At 50.3% G+C, this 15,918-nt stretch overlaps 1 protein-coding gene across 1 annotated transcript in view; it reads left to right on the top strand.

The window, feature by feature from the left end:
- The first annotated feature begins 13,295 nt into the window (after positions 1-13,295).
- LOC309674043 (lysine-specific demethylase 2A-like) overlaps positions 13,296-15,918 on the top strand; it is a 29,846-nt gene continuing 27,223 nt past the window's right edge. The window contains exons 1-2 of the mRNA XM_082485960.1: positions 13,296-13,498; positions 14,723-14,801. Coding sequence (XP_082342086.1) covers positions 13,369-13,498; positions 14,723-14,801 — 209 coding nt within the window. The 5' untranslated portion in view covers positions 13,296-13,368. The remainder of the gene's footprint in view (positions 13,499-14,722; positions 14,802-15,918) is intronic.

Here is a 15,918-nt window from a genome sequence, read left to right as displayed (position 1 = left end):
GGTAGCCTGAGCTCTGGAAAGCTTGATTTGCTGCCGGAGCTAACTTACTAATTCACAGGCTTTCCTACGCAATGCCTGACCTGCTTTTATTTGGGTTGGAGAGGTTAAAGAGAAGTGGAAGAGGTAGAAGGTGAGGAGGAACATGGCATACCACACCGAAGCACTGCGTGTGGTTGTGCGGCTGTGGTAGTGGATAGTGCATCTGCAGTGTAATCCTGTGGCAGGAGCTGGCTCAGGGCACGTACCTGAGTGCTCAGAGAACATGAGTTGTCATAGGTGAGCGGATCTGCCTTACTGGATGTCCTGCCCGTTCTCGGCCCTGGTGGAGAGGGACATGAGAGCAGAGAAGGATCTCACTTGGTTGCCTTGGGCAAAAGAGCCAAGTGGAAGAGCAAACCCTGCGGTAGGATGGCAGGGCCTATAATTAGATATCAAAGATACTAAGCTATCAAAAGCACTGGGAGGCAAGAAGGGTGGGGAGCGCGTATCTCGGGACTGGAAGTGTTGTCTCCAGTCAGCTTGGGGAACTTGGGATCTCAATTAAGTTTGATGTTCTTGGAGTGGGGGTCAGACAGAACAAACCTGTGTCAAGCCCTCCTACTGGGAGGGAGCAGGGGGCAGTGGATAGGCATATGCCTCTGTGTGGAAAATGGGATGTGACCATTTCAGCTGAAGCTAAGAAGCTATCTGTGACTGCACTTGTGCAAATGCATCGTCAAAAAAGCCTGTCAATAAAATCTGAAACTAGCTATCTTCCATCTTGGATGGTCTCCAGCTTGTTGAGCTGCAGACCAAACTGTACTGTACAAGTGCTTGTGCTGGTCCAGGCTTGATTCCTTTCCTGGAGGGTTTAGGGTAGGGTGTCAGCCTCTTGGGGGCTGTAGGGAGCTTTGTTCTTCCCTTTCCACAGTGGTCTGAACTCCCTGTGCTGCCCACTTTCAGGTACCCGCAGAACTCCCTTGGTAAGGAGGCTAATGACTCCTGATTTTTGAGGGCCAAGGAGTAGTGAGAGCGTGTTCCTACTGCTCCCCCTCCAACTCACTACCTCTCGGGTCACATCAGTGCTGCCAAATAGCAGCTCTAGGAGCAAGTGCGCTGGTACCTCCATGTTGCATCTTGGGCAGTCAGGAAATGCTCTGTGCCATGTGTCCCCCACCCAGCTAGAGGTAGCGTGCATGCTAACGGTTGGACCGCACTGGCTAATTTTCACTTGTCCGTGCTCATGTGATGGGGAAATCACAGGCTCCAGGATGGCATAACAAGAATGAGCGTGAGGTGCTGTAGGTCACTGATGCTAGAAAAGCTTTGCTCATACAGCCTGGAGCTTAATCTGGAGAGGCCGGAAGAGACGTGATGAACTCGAAGTTTTCTGTTTGCTGATCCTCCTTGTTTAACTCCCTTTCCCAGCTCCTAGGATCTAGGTGAGGAAGATGCATAGCTGTCTGCAGGTGTTGCTTGCTGGCATTTGAGACGGCTCAGATACTTTGTCACCAGGTTTATAGCCTGTGAATCCACAATGGGGTAGAGGAGACAGATGCATTTGACAGGATTTCTCTCCGTTCTGTGTGTCCATGTTTGTGCGTTTCTGTTGCTGTAGAAACTACTGGTGGTAAACAGTGTGAGGTGGCTGTCCAGGGACTGTGAATCCCTGTGGAAGTCCCAGGAACTTGAACCGGAGGAGGTTTGGGGCTGGGATCTGCCCGAGGTTGCAGGGTGGTAAGCAGAGATAGGTGGTTTATGCAGTAATCTGATGGGGTGGTGCGCTCTCTGTAGTCCTCCCACCCCAGTTGAGTGCTTGGAAGGGTGCAAATCTGGGCAGCATCCTTGCTGCTCGAAGAGCTGAGGTGTGGTTCACACCACTGCGTGTGATGTGCTCCTGTGTGTGAGCGAGCTGGTGGGGGAGAGGACGGGCAATTCTTACTGCTGTCAACCAGGTCGTATTGATGGTGAGCTGGTGAGTAGAGCGGTAAACTTTCCTCCCTACAGTACATTAAACACTGGATGCTTTTTGTCTTTCCCTGGATCTCACGCACTTTAGCTATCGCACCGTACACAGCCAAGAGTTTTAATAAAGCTGTTCCCCTACACCCTTTTATATCAAGGAAGAGGCTCCAGGGTGTGATCATAATCTGTGGTTTTTGTTAGCACTGGTCCCCAGGGTTGGGAACTGACTGCAGAATTATGCTGTCATGTCATAGCCAGTTGTGACAGAGTTTGGGAGAAGAAGTTGCTTGATAAAAGGGACCGGGGGAAGGATCAGGATGTTGCTTGATAGAACTGTTATTTGGAGAAGCAGATCCCAACCAGTGATGCACATTCTCACTACAAGTGACATATGCAGAGGGGATGGTCCTTTTTGATGTTGCCTCTTACCTTGTCTAACTTTTCATGAGGCGGCAGTAAAAGTCGGAAGGGTGAGAGAGAGAAGAGGGGCGGTGCTGCAGAACTTGGAGAGACAGCCAAGCAAATGCTGGAGGAACAATCACAAAGCATAAGAGCAGAAAAAACTGTATTAAAAAAAATAAAAAGCCTGTCCTGTGCTGTCCAATCCAAGAATGCCCGGCTTCCCCCTTGCTCTCCCATGTACCCTGGCTCTCAGGAGCTGTAATCTTGGGATCGAGCTGAGGCAGTTGGAAGTGGAAAGGAGAGGGCCGGCAAGGTATGTTCCTTTAGGGTTAGACTGCCTCAGTATCTCTAATTTGCTGTGCTTAAATATTTCCATGTGTCACTGAACTTCTGAGCCCTTTTGCCCCATTTGGAATACGGAAGGGGCAAGTGCTGGGCTTCTTGTGGAGCAAAGGGGGAGGGAGTGCATGCAGTGATGGTGTAACAGTGCAGAGTAAGGAGGAAATATCCTTCCTTGTAGATGGTTTCGCACACTGTGTCCATCCGAATGGCACTGGGTGGTTTTCCTTCTTCATAAGCGTCCTAGGCCCCATAGCCTGCAATTGGGGCAGCGCATCGTTGTTCGCTTTAAAGGACAGTGTCAGCTTAGTAGGAATTGCAGTACAAACCCCGAAGCTTCCCATGCTGTTTCTATCCAAGTACTCCTGTGGTCCAGCCTTATTCAGTTTGTGTGACGGGACAGAACTGGCAACAGGTTTCTGCAGAGCTGGGTTGGGATGCTGGGAAGTTTGGAGGGTGAGCTCTTCCCCACTGAAGAATCCGAGCTAGTCCTCTGAACTCCCACTGTATTGTGGACGGAGAGGTGCTCTGCCTGTCCCAGCGAGGAGTGAAGTTGTGTGGAGCTGACCTACTAATGCTAGATCAGCTGCACCTCTGTCCCCGAATACCGGTGGCGCTCTCTGTCCCTTGTGCCGGCTCTCTGCCTGATGGTCTGTGCGGGCTCAGCAGCCTGGAGGGAAACGTTTCACTCTTTCCCAAGTGGGAAAATGAATTAAGTGTGTGTAATTTTCAAGCCTGCTTTTTCAGAGAAGTTTGGTCTACTTTGTTTCATTTTGGGGATGCTCTGTTGCCTTCCTGTACAAAGCAGAAGGAGCAGCAGAGCTGGTAATGCTCATCTACCTGTGTGCATAGGACCTGTGCTTGGGACTCCCTGGCAGGGAAAGGGCTCTACACAGCAGGTTGGGTTTTTTTCCTTAGATTTCTTCTGGTTTGGAAGGGGTGAGATTAAAGGGGTTTGCTCAGTCTACTTGAGAAATAATAAGGCTGAACATTAAAGAGTGGCTTTTAACACAATCTGTGTGGCTCAAGAGGATCAGTGTTTGGTCCGGAAAGGTGGCACAGTGGGGGGTTTGATGGTCCTTCATAAACTTCCTCAAGCTCTCATAGAATCCAGGCAGGGTTTGTCCAGGCCCCAGGGCGCTACGGCTGGTGGTGGGTACAGACAGTTGGAGGGTTAGTAGTGCCATAAAAAGGTAGTTGGGGCAGTGGCTGCATGTGAAATATACTGTATGTGACTGGAGCGAGAAGCCGTATCCTTTCCTAGGAGCAGAGTTTCCTTATTGGGACTGTTGCCAGACTTGCCCATCTGTGATCTGATCTAGCACGTTCTTCTGTCTCGTGGTTGTGCTGCTGTGGCTGGTCAGTGTGTGGTTTAGTGGCAGCTGCTGGAGTTCTCCTTGGCCCGTTGGCACCGTCTCCCCACCTGCCTCTTTCAGCCTTGCTCCAATTCCCCAATTACTCTTTGTGTACATCCAATTTCGTAACCCAAAAGTGCAAACCAAAGCGTTCTCCTGGCTCATTCTGAAACGCTGCCAGCCCCGCTCGTGATAGGAATCCCTCCTGGAGCTGTGAAGCTTGGAAGGGCTCCAGTTCTGCGTAGATTCCTGTTCATTCCTCAGCCTGGTGCTTTGAGTCTGCCTTTGTCCAGAAATGTTCAATGTGGGATACACCAGTTCTGCTCTCCAGGTCTTGAGAGAGACAGGAGACGGTGAGGGACATTTAACCTGGGTTAAGCCTGCTGGGTTCATTCATGGGTTCCTCTTGTGAAACCAAGCAGCAAAAGAGTTAGTTTGGTATGACCATCTTGTCCAGATAGTCATCGTTAGTGAACAGGGCATGCAGAACTGTTAAAATTAGCCACGTCCTAGTTTGTCCTCGTGTTGGGCTGGCCTCCAGGTTTGCCCTGAGATGGATATGGCCACTGGCAGGTTGTCCTGGATCTCTTACTTGGGGCATTATGCCCTTCTCTTCAGGTCCTACTGCGGGACGTCCTTCTAACTGGGGGAGTGGGGAGCCCAGGATGACTTTATTGATCATCTCTGGAGCACTGGCAGTTGTTTGGCAAAGCAAATGGCTCTGCAGAGCCAAAATATTAACAGGATGATCCAGGCCCATCTCTGTAGGACCCTGTGTACCCCAAAGGTCACTGGAGGTGTAGCGGTTTAGTTATTACTTCCCACGCTTGGGAAGAAGAGGAGCTGAGGAGAAACTGAAGTGGTTGAAGGTGGGGAGGCACAGAGGACAGAGCCTGCTGCCTCTCTGCTGGCAGAGAGAAACACACGTAACGTGCTTGTGCGGACCAGAGCTTGGACCCTAGACCAGGAGCTGAAGTGGGAGGTGCAGGCTTGGAAGAGAGGAATATAGAAAGGAAAAGCTCTTGTGCTTGAGGTAAGCAGTAACCTGGCAGACTGCTGATGGAATGTCATAATCTTTGTGCCTTGGTTCTTCACACTGTATCTGCAAATACTTGCAAGGGAGTGTCTTCCCTGTGTACTCGGTTCTGGCGTTGGCACCTGCTCTGCCTTGCCACTTCCACGTGTGTCCGTCCTTCTGCCACGGGTTGCCTTTGCCTTGTGCCTTCCCAGAGGAACGGGACCCTTTCCCACTGATACAACAGATCTCACGTCACCTTTGAGGGTTGGCTGTTAATTGCCGGCAGATCTCAGTACGGTGTCTTGGAGACTGAATTCTGGACACTGCTGTTTGCCACAGGTACTCGCTCAAGATTAAAACGCCCATCAACAGGTTTGGTTGTTGAAGGCCTGAACTTACCTAGACAAAAGCCATAGTGGTTTCATGTAAAAATACGTGAGAAGTTATATTCATAAACTGAGGAGAGTTGAGCTTGTTGGTTTATTTGGATGCATTTCAGTGAAGTAAACCTACAAAGGGATGGGTGGCTAGGAGGCAGCCGGTGAGGAAGCTCAGTGGTGAATAAGAGAGATCCGCTGGTAAGTCACACTGCTCTGTGCGTATGCTGGGACCAGGTAGATGTTACAATCCCTGCGGCGAGGGGAGTTTGGAGGGAGGGAGTTCGGAAACGGGAGTGAAATTCTGCATGCTCCATGTCAACATCTTTCATCTAGAGGAATAAGGGAGGGTTGTGGGAGGCTTCAAACCAGCCAAGCTGCTCTGGAAACACAGCAGACAAAAGGGGAGGAAGCACAGGGAGAGGAAAATTGAGGGGTGCTCTGGTCTCCTGAAGTGGAAGGAACTGTGGCGTAGCAGGAGGAGGCTTCCTGGAGACTGGGAGATGAAGATGCTGGGACATCAGGGAGGGAATGGCAGCAGACAGGACAGGAAGTGACTAAAATACTGTGATGTTTGTCGGTTTTGCTGTGTAAATATGTGAGGCCATTTCAGCGAAAGGACGGCTTGTTCTTTTTTCAAATGTGACCTTGTACTCGTTCTTCTCTCAAAAAAATAAAAAAAAAAAAAACACAGGAGAGTAGTCTTCTGGTTCTCTTCAGTTGACTGTCAGTTCCTTTGCTGTTAGAGGTAGCTGTGCTCCATCAAGGCAGCGCTTGCTGATGAAGAGAGGTGTCCAAGGACGGGGTTTTGAAGAATATCACTGTGGAGCTGCATGAGGCGCTTCCCCTGGCATCCCTGGGAGAAGGAGAATGCAGGTGAAGGGATCAGGATAGAAGGGATAGCACTGGAGCTGTCTGCAGGATTAATATTCATGCTTCCTATTTCCTACATTAAGTGAGTGGTACCCAAGAGGGCCAGAAAGAAATAGTGAAGGACAGCTATCTTAGATGAGAATTGGTGGCTGTCTGGTGTTGTAGGATGAATAAACTGCCTTTATCTTGACCCTGCCTGACACAGAGAAGGGCTTTGGACTGCTTGTCTGTTCTTCCTTAGTAAAACTCTCATCAGGATGAAAAATGCCCGAATCCGAACACAGATCACAAAGCTGGAAAAAAAAGAAGCAATATTTAAATGCCACTGCTTAATGCTGAACACTGAGGTTGTCCAACAGAGATATATATGTAATGTGCCTGACTCTTAGCCCTGGGGCTGAGCTTCGTCTGGGACATTCTCATGGATGACAGTCCACTGATCTCCTTTTTGGAAGTCGTGCGTCCCTGCTTGAACCAACAGGTGACACTGGAAAAACTCCTGGTAGTGGAGCCAGGGAAGAAGCAGTCTTAGTCTAAGATCTGAGGTCTGTGACTCACTGGTGTGCTCTGGTGAGGCCCGCCTGGATGAGATTCCACCAAGAAGCAGAAAGAGGAGTTGGGAGGGCTGTAACAATTTTCTGGGCAGGGGTACTCAGCCAAGATCCAGCCCTGGTGTGGGCTGTGGGACAAAGCTAGCCTGCTCCTCCCGAAGAGGAGGAGCTTCTGCTGTAGGAAGGATTTGCGCAGCTCTCACAAAGTGTGTGCTAGTGGAAAGGTGAGATTGGCATTAGCATGTCACGGCTTCACATGTCTCTTGCCCTTTGTGGGTATCACCTGTAGCCAGTTAATTAACCATCTAGCAATTCCCTGCGTGGCAGGTGAGGATCAAGGCACATCAGAGAAGAAGGGGGTCTTGGAGTGTCCCTACACAAGCCTTAGGCTGGTACACTGCCCGCGTCTATCCTAGTATGGAGACCCAATTTTGAGAGTTAGGGAGCAGTGGTTTGTACAAGTGCCATGAGGAAGCTGCAGACTCCAGGAGGGGAAAACTCTGCTGCAGAGATTTGCCCCAAGTCCCAGCAGATGCTGCCTCTCCCAAAATGCACGCTTGGAAGCGCAGAAGCCTTTCCTCCCTCCTGTCTGCTCTGCACGCACTGAAATGTTGTTTTTCCCCACCCTCCCAAGACAACAATGGCATGAAAGCGCTGTGGCCCTGGCCGAGTACGCAAGAGGCGTTGTATAACTGATGGGAGCTATTTGTATTGTGGCAGCGCTTTTGGGTCCTCAGCCGTGACTGGGATCCTATTCTCCTACATTCTGTGCAAATTAGGAGGCCAGACTCTTCCCTGCCCACAGGAACACACAAAGCTTATCTGGCTGGGAGTGTAGAACGGGTTTTGTAGATGATGCTGTGCTGATGACAAGAGCGTTAGACTTTGGAATTTGTTTGGCTGGAAGAGATGACCCTTTCCTTCCACATTCGGCATCCCCATTTCCCCACTATAAAGGGATTAGAGTTTAAGCTGCTTCTGCGTATTTCCTCATGTTTGCACCTTTGTGCAAATCTAGCTGGAGTAAGGTGAAGTTTGTGTTGCTGCTGTTTTGTGTAATGCAAGTTTGTGGCAGGTTGGGCTGGTGGAGTGGCATCCTCTGAAACACGCTGTATTTCTTCAGTCATAAAGCCTCCAACTTTGTTAGTGAGCGACCAGATCATTTGCTGCACGTTCACATAGGGTGGGAGTGGGATCTATCCTCAACACTGTAATTTGTGCTCAGGATTAACCAACACAAAGCGGTCTTGTGGTCCAAATGCCAAACTGGAGTGACCGAGCACTGGAGCTAGAGCTGCACAGGCAGCAGCAGTGACAGGCTATGGGAAGGGAGCGGTGGACGGGTAAGGGAGCTCCTCTGCATAGCATCTCTGGCAGTTTATCCCTGGCTCAGCCTGCGTTGTTCAGTCCTGGTGGGACTGTACCCCCAGCACACCCACCTATAGCACCAGTGGGATCTGGATCAGGCCTGGCCATGTGGTCGCAATTCTGTTAAATTAGCTGGCCTACACAATCCAGAGCCCGTGCTGGCTTGGTGCCACTTCCAGAAGGACAGACAATGCCTGATGTGGCATGCAGTCTAGCAGGGTGGTAACTGTGTCCACTCAAGAAGGAAATCTTAAAGGGAGCTGTCAGACTGACCTTGCGCTGGCTGAGTCCTCAGCTGGGTGGCTGCAGCCATCGTGGTCCGAGGAGAGCTCCCAGGGATGCTTTTTCAGCCGTGCTGTAGTTATACTTCAACCATGTTAAACTTCTGTGTGTCGCCCTGTCTCTCCTGTCCTGGCAGTAGCTGTAGAAGACTGCCTAGGAGCAAGCCAGCTAATGCCATCTGACGTTCCACTGGGATAAAGGAAATCTAAGCACATCAGCCAGACACCAGCATCTCCGTGAGGTGATGGCAGAGAAGGGTTTTTCCCAGTATGTCGGTTATCTACTGGCGCAGTGCTGCTACCTGCTGCTACCTGGTTTTTCAGGCTGCTGGTGTCCTTGAGCAAGTGCTGTCAGCTGGCTTGTGCTGCTCTTTACTATGAGGGATGTCTGCTTGAAACGGGGCTGCAGCCGCTCATCGCGCCTGTGGCTGGAGCTGTGTTCCAGCCTGGGTCTCCCGAGGTGAGAGGTTCATGGTCAAATGGGACACTCCTGAGTTTCAGCCCAGTGCAGTAACCCCTGTTGTTTACCTTAACTAGGAGCCCTGAAATAGCATTTATACTTCTAGCCTGGGAGCCAAATGTAAAGTTAAGAGACTAGTTTTGGGTCTAGCTGCCTCTTGCCAGCTTTTAGAATGCCAAACCTTTTTCATCTCGCAAGGTTTTGTACCCAGCAGAGGCAAGAGCTGCTTTTCCCAAAACTTGCCAACTCCAAGTGAGTGGAATAAGGGAGCAGGTCAAAATGCAGACCGCAGCCTGGTCCTGCAGTGTGCCACCACCCACCTGATTCCAAAGCGGGTGAAACCTTCGGACTATAGGGCCGAGCATCCTCTGCTTTGTTATGCACATCCCCTAATCAACTTAACGACCAAGATCTGCCTGCTGGCGCCAGTAGTCCTGGGCCTTGTTTCCTAGGCTTACCTGGGAACAGGGTTAAGTGAAAAGCTAGTCATGCTGGGAGGTTATTAGTGTGCTTACCTGGACTAGGTGTGCCTTGAACTTCCCTGCTGTGATTTAATAAGTAATAAGATACCCGCAAAATAATCTTAAAGTCTCCTTTAGCTGCTGTCCTTATAACAGAGCCGTCAAAGGTGTCCCAGCAGGAACTGCAACAGGCGGCTGATGTCTGAGGGCATCACGGGGCAGGATTTGAGACATGTTTCAGCTGGCCAGGGCCTGCACAGCTAAGGGTCCAGGCAAGCCCAAGGAAGCACCGTGACCCTCGGCTTTGTTCTCTGAAAGCACAGGAACATCAAGGGGAAGCTACAGCTCGGGTTTCCTTGGCCTTTTTGCCCATATCACCTAAGCCTTCTGCACTCTTCAGGGCAGAAGTGATTTGAAAGGGTTCTGAGATGGGAATTGTGGTTGTCCAGTAAATGGGGCTGTTTGGGCTCCAGAGGAGGTGAGGAATGGTCTATAGGTGTACGTGGAGCTGGGGTCAGCTAGGCCACTTTTTTTTTTTCTGTTGGACTTGTATGCTGGCCTGCCAGGAAAGCCCTGTGTTTGCATCCTGCCTGGCAGAGCTCTGAGTGTGTTTTGTCAGGGCTCTCTCTCCCTGGCTTGGACAAACGCAGCAGCGAACGGTGCTTTCTGAAGCAGGTACTGAACTGGGCCAATTGGTGATGGGAAGAAGAGCTCTCAGTGCTCTGACACCCAGAGATGAGCACCTCGCTGCTGTCTGTGCGTGCTGTGCTGCCTGTGGGAGTTCAGGGAGGTCTCCCATGGGTTAACAGGAGCTGAGACCTATGGGAGCTGGTTGTGCCCCAAAGGTGGGGCCAGCATGGCTCCGCCTGCCCATTCGGAGAGCCCAAAGCACCCAGACAGGTCTTCAGCTAACAGCAGACATACCTGCTCCATTCTTTCTCTCTATGGGCATCTTGCGGTGTGGCCATGCCAGGGCCAGCCAGCTCCATCCCTCCCAGGCAGCTCTTTTGGACTGTTTCAGACCACCAGCACTGAGGTGAGACACATGGGGAAAGGGTTGTGGGTGGAGGGAGAGACTCCATTCCTCCCAGGACCTGAAAGCGTGGCCGGGCCCCAGTTAGCTGTTGGCTTTCAGCAGAAGTGCAGGATGCCGGGGCGATGCTCTCAGAAGCCTGGGATGTGTTCCTGCCTGGGGAAGTTGTGTTTGAAATGGGCCTTTCCCGAAACGCTTGGGATTTTCAACAAAAGCATGAGGATGTCTCTTGTGTGTCCCTAAATCCTGTACAGGGCAGGTCCCCTCTCCCCTGTGCTGTGCCGTCATTTTAAAACTGAGCACCATGTGCTGTTAACTAATTTAGTGATTTTTAAGGGAAAGCACTCTATAAGGTGTGCCCGCCCTCTGAGATAACGCAGCCAGGTACTTTTCTCCCAGTAATACCTCCACATCTCTAACTTCAAGGTCTGGTGACTCAAAAGAGTCAGTCTCGGTTTAGAGGCAGAGTGACGGAGGGTTTGGGAGTTTGAGCCCCTGGATTTGTGCTGGGAGCAGTAGGACACATGGCCCCACAGCTCTTCCCAGCTGGTGCGTTGTGCCAGTCCAGCCCTGGCAGTGGGAAATTCAGAGTCCCCCAGGAATACGCCGCTTGGCTTCTGCGGGTGGCACCTCTTTTTGTTGTCTTTTTCTTTTTAAAAAGAAAATCGTTATGCATTTATACAAGTGTGTCCGTAACAACCTGTAAGTAAAATTAGTTTTGTCTTTGTATTGTTAAAAACAGTGAAAGAAAGTACTCCTGTTTGCTTATCCCTGTGTCGTGGGTGGCTTAAGACAAAGGACTGCAAACACGCAGCCCTTTTCCAGAGCGTTTAATCATCGGGGCCCTTGGAGAATGTTGGTTTCAGGGCTCTTTCTGAGATGCCCCGTTCAGGAGCAGCCTGTTATTCCTGTCTTGCAGATGAGGAGTTTGTGCCCCTATTGTGTTCAGGGTTGGTTTTTTTGGGGGGGAGGGGGGGGGAATTTGGAAAACTAAGCAAAGTTAATGAGGTGTTAACAGCGGGGAGAGGGAAGCTTCTCTGCCTACTTGGGAATGGATCAACCTTCTTGAAAGTGTGAGGCTAAACTTAAATGTTACAGGGAGCTGGAAAAAAAGGCCCTTTTCGAAAAGAGTGTCCCCACATGCTCTTGCACTGGTTGAACTAATTAGTTTAAAAAGTCGCTTTAAAGCAGTGCGTCTGTATGAGGGAGTCCTTTCTTTTGCATAGGCGCTGTTTAAATAGATAAGGCCAAAAAGAAGAGAGGGACAAGCCGAGCAATGTAGCGATCAGACTGATGGATGGCTAATACCAGGCTGTAACTCGCCAGAAAATATCCCGGGTGTGTTTTAATTCAGCTTTGTAGTGTGTGATGGGCGGGGGGAGCAGCAGGCCAGGGGTTAAGGGGAAGGTGAGTGAGGCCAGGCAGGGCTGGGGCTGACTGCTGGGGTAAAATAAACGCTCGCCCACGCAAGGGCTTTCACCATCACAGCACGGTGGGTTTGTATCTCCTGGCTCCGGAAACTTCATGTGGTCAGAGCAAGCCCTGCCTTAGCCCTGGCTGGTTGGGTGAGGAAGACAGAAGGCAGTGAAGAGTGGCTTTGGCTGAAGTTCGAATCGGTGCTGAATGCCCAGGAGGAGATCTGCTCCTCGCTGGGAGCACAGGGAGGGGAACCCGAGACGTGTGCCCTCACTTGGGAAAGGGCACTCTTGCTTTTTCCAGGAGACCCTAAAAGAAGGAAGAAATGAGCTATCGAACTCACAGGGGGTCACGCAGGGACTCCGATGCGCAGACGTGTACGCCAGTCACCTCACCGTGGTGCATTTCAGCATCACGGTCCGTGGCTGGGACCGGTCTTGTTCCTGGGGATGTGATCCTTCTACCAGTGCTGCGATGCCGCTGTGCCTCCCCGCTGCAGGCAGGTGCCAGCTTCCAGGCCCAGATGTGACCAGTAGCTGCTCCGTCCTTCCCTGGCTGGTTGCTGGCACAACAATTGGTTTGACTGCTTTATGATGGGAGCATCCCTAATTGGGGGAAGTCAGCTTGGCTAATTCAGACCAGGTTGACTTTTATCTGAGGGGATTTAGGGAGCGTTCCCACGAACGGCTCTGCCAGAGCACGGCCGGTCTCTGGAGGGGTGGCTAACAGCTGGGGACAGTAATTTCTTCCAGATCCAGCAATGCTAGAAGAGGATGTCTGTCAGGAATCACAGTACAGATGTACTTATGAGACCCTCTATGAAAAGGGTTACTTCCCCCCTGCTACTCTCCCACACACAAACAAGGGAATAAATCAACTTTTGTGTACAAGCATAGCCAAAGATGAAAACTTGAGAACTGTCTTCAGCAAAAAACCCTTCTTTTATCACTTAGTGTTCTGGCAGGGACTTAAATTCGCAAGTGCCTTTACCTCCAGCACAGTGAAATACTGATCCACCTGTAAAAAATGGGAAACTGATTCTTTTTCCTTTGCCCCAGTTATACTGAACTATCTCCCCTTCTCCCATGTTTCTGTGTTAGCACTCACTAAGAGTGAATTATCTGTCTCCTGTACAGTGTAACTTGCACAAATCTGTTGGTTGTAGGAGGAGCAAATCTGATGTTTCAGTGGTGTGTTTTGGATCCAGGACAGACATTGCCTAAATCGTTCTTTTCTGGCATGTCTTTCTTGACAATTGGTACCAACAGTGCTTTTTTTGAACAAGAGACCTGGTGGCTAATATAATCAGTAATACAGGCTCTGTTGTCTCTGGGAGTAGAAGTGTGTAGGCTTCCCAGGGAACGCCTGCTCCCTCGGAGGCCCTGGCTGAGCTGTGCTAGGTTGAGATGAGGCTCTGGGAAGTGAGCTGGTTGTTCCTCCCGGGCTATAACTCTTACTTTCCTGGTCTGTTCTCTCCCCAGCGTGGCACGATGAGGCGGCGTTATGAGGATGATGGCATCTCCGATGATGAAATTGAAGGGAAGAGGACGTTTGACCTTGAGGAAAAGCTGTCCACCAACAAGTTTAACTCCACCTTTGTGGTCTTCATGGAAGGCAAAGGTTTGTGTTGGGACTGCTGTGCTGCATCTGTGTGCTACTGCTGTCAGTAGGTATGAAGCTGCTGTGGCTGGCCGCTTCTCCAGTGAGGCATGGTGTGTGAGATGACCGTTCCCCAAGCCTTTCGTAGAAAGCTAACAGCAATCACAGTTGGATGTGCTCTTGTGCATCTGACTACACCCAAAGCCTCCCCGACCGCCAACTTGAGGGGCGGTTACAAGGCAATTGAAATGAAATTCAAGGATTAATAAAATCCTTTCCCGCTGTCCTGCATTTTGCTGCCTCTTGCTTTCCATCCTTCTGTAAAGTTGGGAAAACTCTGCTGCTCACACCAGTTCCATGCTTTCCTCTGCTGTAAACCAGTTTACTCGCATAACCCAAGCAGTGCAGAGTGGGCAGGAGATGTTTCTGCCTGTTGCCCCGCAAGTCCTGCGGTAGTCCCCAAGCTGTTTGAAGGCAACATGAGGCATATTGGTGGAGGATTGGCTCAAGCCTGCTAAGCCCTTGGGCCAGGGGAGCTGGTAAGAGGGAGCATGTGTGGGAAATGGCCTGGAAGCCGCTTGATCCGGAGAGCAACGAGCCAGTCTGCAGCACTGCAGGCTTGCTGGGACACGTGGCAGCCAGGAACAAGAGGGTTCGCCTGGGTCAGCACCTGTAATTGCAGCCACATGTCTACTAGATACTTAATTCAAAGACTATGTGGGATCTCTCCCCTTTCTTTCACCACGCATACGGCTCAGTGGGATGTCTTTTCATCGCACAGCCAGTGCAAGCCTCATGAGGATTTACCAGGAGGGAGGAGCATTTCTTCAAGGCATCTCTTGCTTGGCTGCGAGTTTCTTAGGGAAGTGAGGACTGAAAACCGTGCTGTTCCCCTGTCTGGTGCAGCCAACTCCCCCCTCCCTGGGGGGCCTGTCTGAGGCTTGTCAGCAGCACTCACAATGCTGCTCATAGAACTGCCGTAAAGGAGTTCCAGGATCTCCGAAGGGGTGTGGAAATGGCGAGGAACGGGGCTTTCTTTTGCTGGTTAGCCTTGCCGCAGAGATACGAGGAGGTTCTCGGGTCTCAACTGCACAGGACCCTGGACAATCTGATCTGAGTCTGAAGTCAGTTTGCTGAGAACAGGGTTGGACTAGAGATCTCCAGAGATCCTTTCTAATCTCAGTTTGTCTATTGTCCTCTGAAGGATTCTACCCTAACACCTTCCTCCTTGTCTTCCCACACCAGATTTCACAGTTGAATACATCCAGCGGGGCGGCCTGAGAGACCCTCTCATCTTCAGGAGCTCTGACGGCTTGGGGATAAAGTAAGTATTAGGGGCACAGAGCGTGCATGACGCCGGCCCGATTTCTTGCCTCTCTCCACGTTGTGTGGGATCTGATCCCAGTAGCTGGATCTGTGCTCTGCCAAGGTGGTATGACTGTGTCCTGTCCACACTGTTCTTTATGTGCGTTGAGCGGAGAGAAGTGACTTCCACCTCAGTTATCCTGTTCTTAGTAGTCTGTTTGAATGTAAAATGAGAGGACTGAATTGGCTGTAGGTGATCACAGTTCAACCAAATGTCTGGAAAGTTCTGCTGCTGCTCTGATGCAACATCTGTGTGGGGTTTTTTCTTCGTAATACAGCCATCTATTGCCAGAGAGTCAAGCAATTTGTAGTATTTCTGGCATTTTCTGGAATTCCAACTTTATTTGCCCAACACGGTTACTTCTAAACTGCCATCTCTCTCTCTTACTCCAGTACATCAATTAAGGTTTACAGCTTTGAGGGTAAAGCTGTACTGGTGGTGTTTTATGATGTTCACATAAATATGCTATGGGGTGATAGATGTAGTTTTAAGGCGAGTAATACTACATCAAAACATTACAGCTGTCTTTTACAAAATTAAAAAAAAAATGGTCTGATCCAGTGTTCCTCCTGGGTCAATGTGTTTTGGTTTTGATTAATTTGAAAGTTAGAGGAATAAATTAGCCCTAGCAAACTTGGTCAGAGCCAGTATCGGCCACACTGCCCTTAACTTCCTTCACTGGCTGTGAATGGATGGGCAACACCTCACCCAGTGCGTGATGTACTGTACTGTGATGAATCAGATAAGAAATTGTGCCGGGCTTGGTTTTAACTGCTAGGTGACTTGGGAGGGCACAGATTTGATACTGAGAATTACAGCGTGGGTGAAACTGGATTTCTCCTGAGCTTTTGGTTATTTCTCTGGGTCAAGAGCTGCTTGAATAGCTGCCTGCCCATTCTGCCTGTGACAGCAGTGTTCGTACAGATGAGTATGCCAGTACAAACAGTCAGAGTAGTTATGCTGTGTCAGTGAAATATACTGCTTGTACTGGTCTGGCTGTGTCCCTTCTATTGGGATAATTCATACGAGCAGTCTTGAAAATGAGCTAGGATTGCTTGAGCTCAAGGCCTGCTTG

Source organism: Vanellus vanellus (assembly GCF_965231255.1).
Source record: "Vanellus vanellus genome assembly, chromosome: 6".
Classification (NCBI taxonomy): Eukaryota; Metazoa; Chordata; class Aves; order Charadriiformes; family Charadriidae; genus Vanellus; species Vanellus vanellus.
This window is presented reverse-complemented; position numbering and strand designations above follow the sequence as displayed.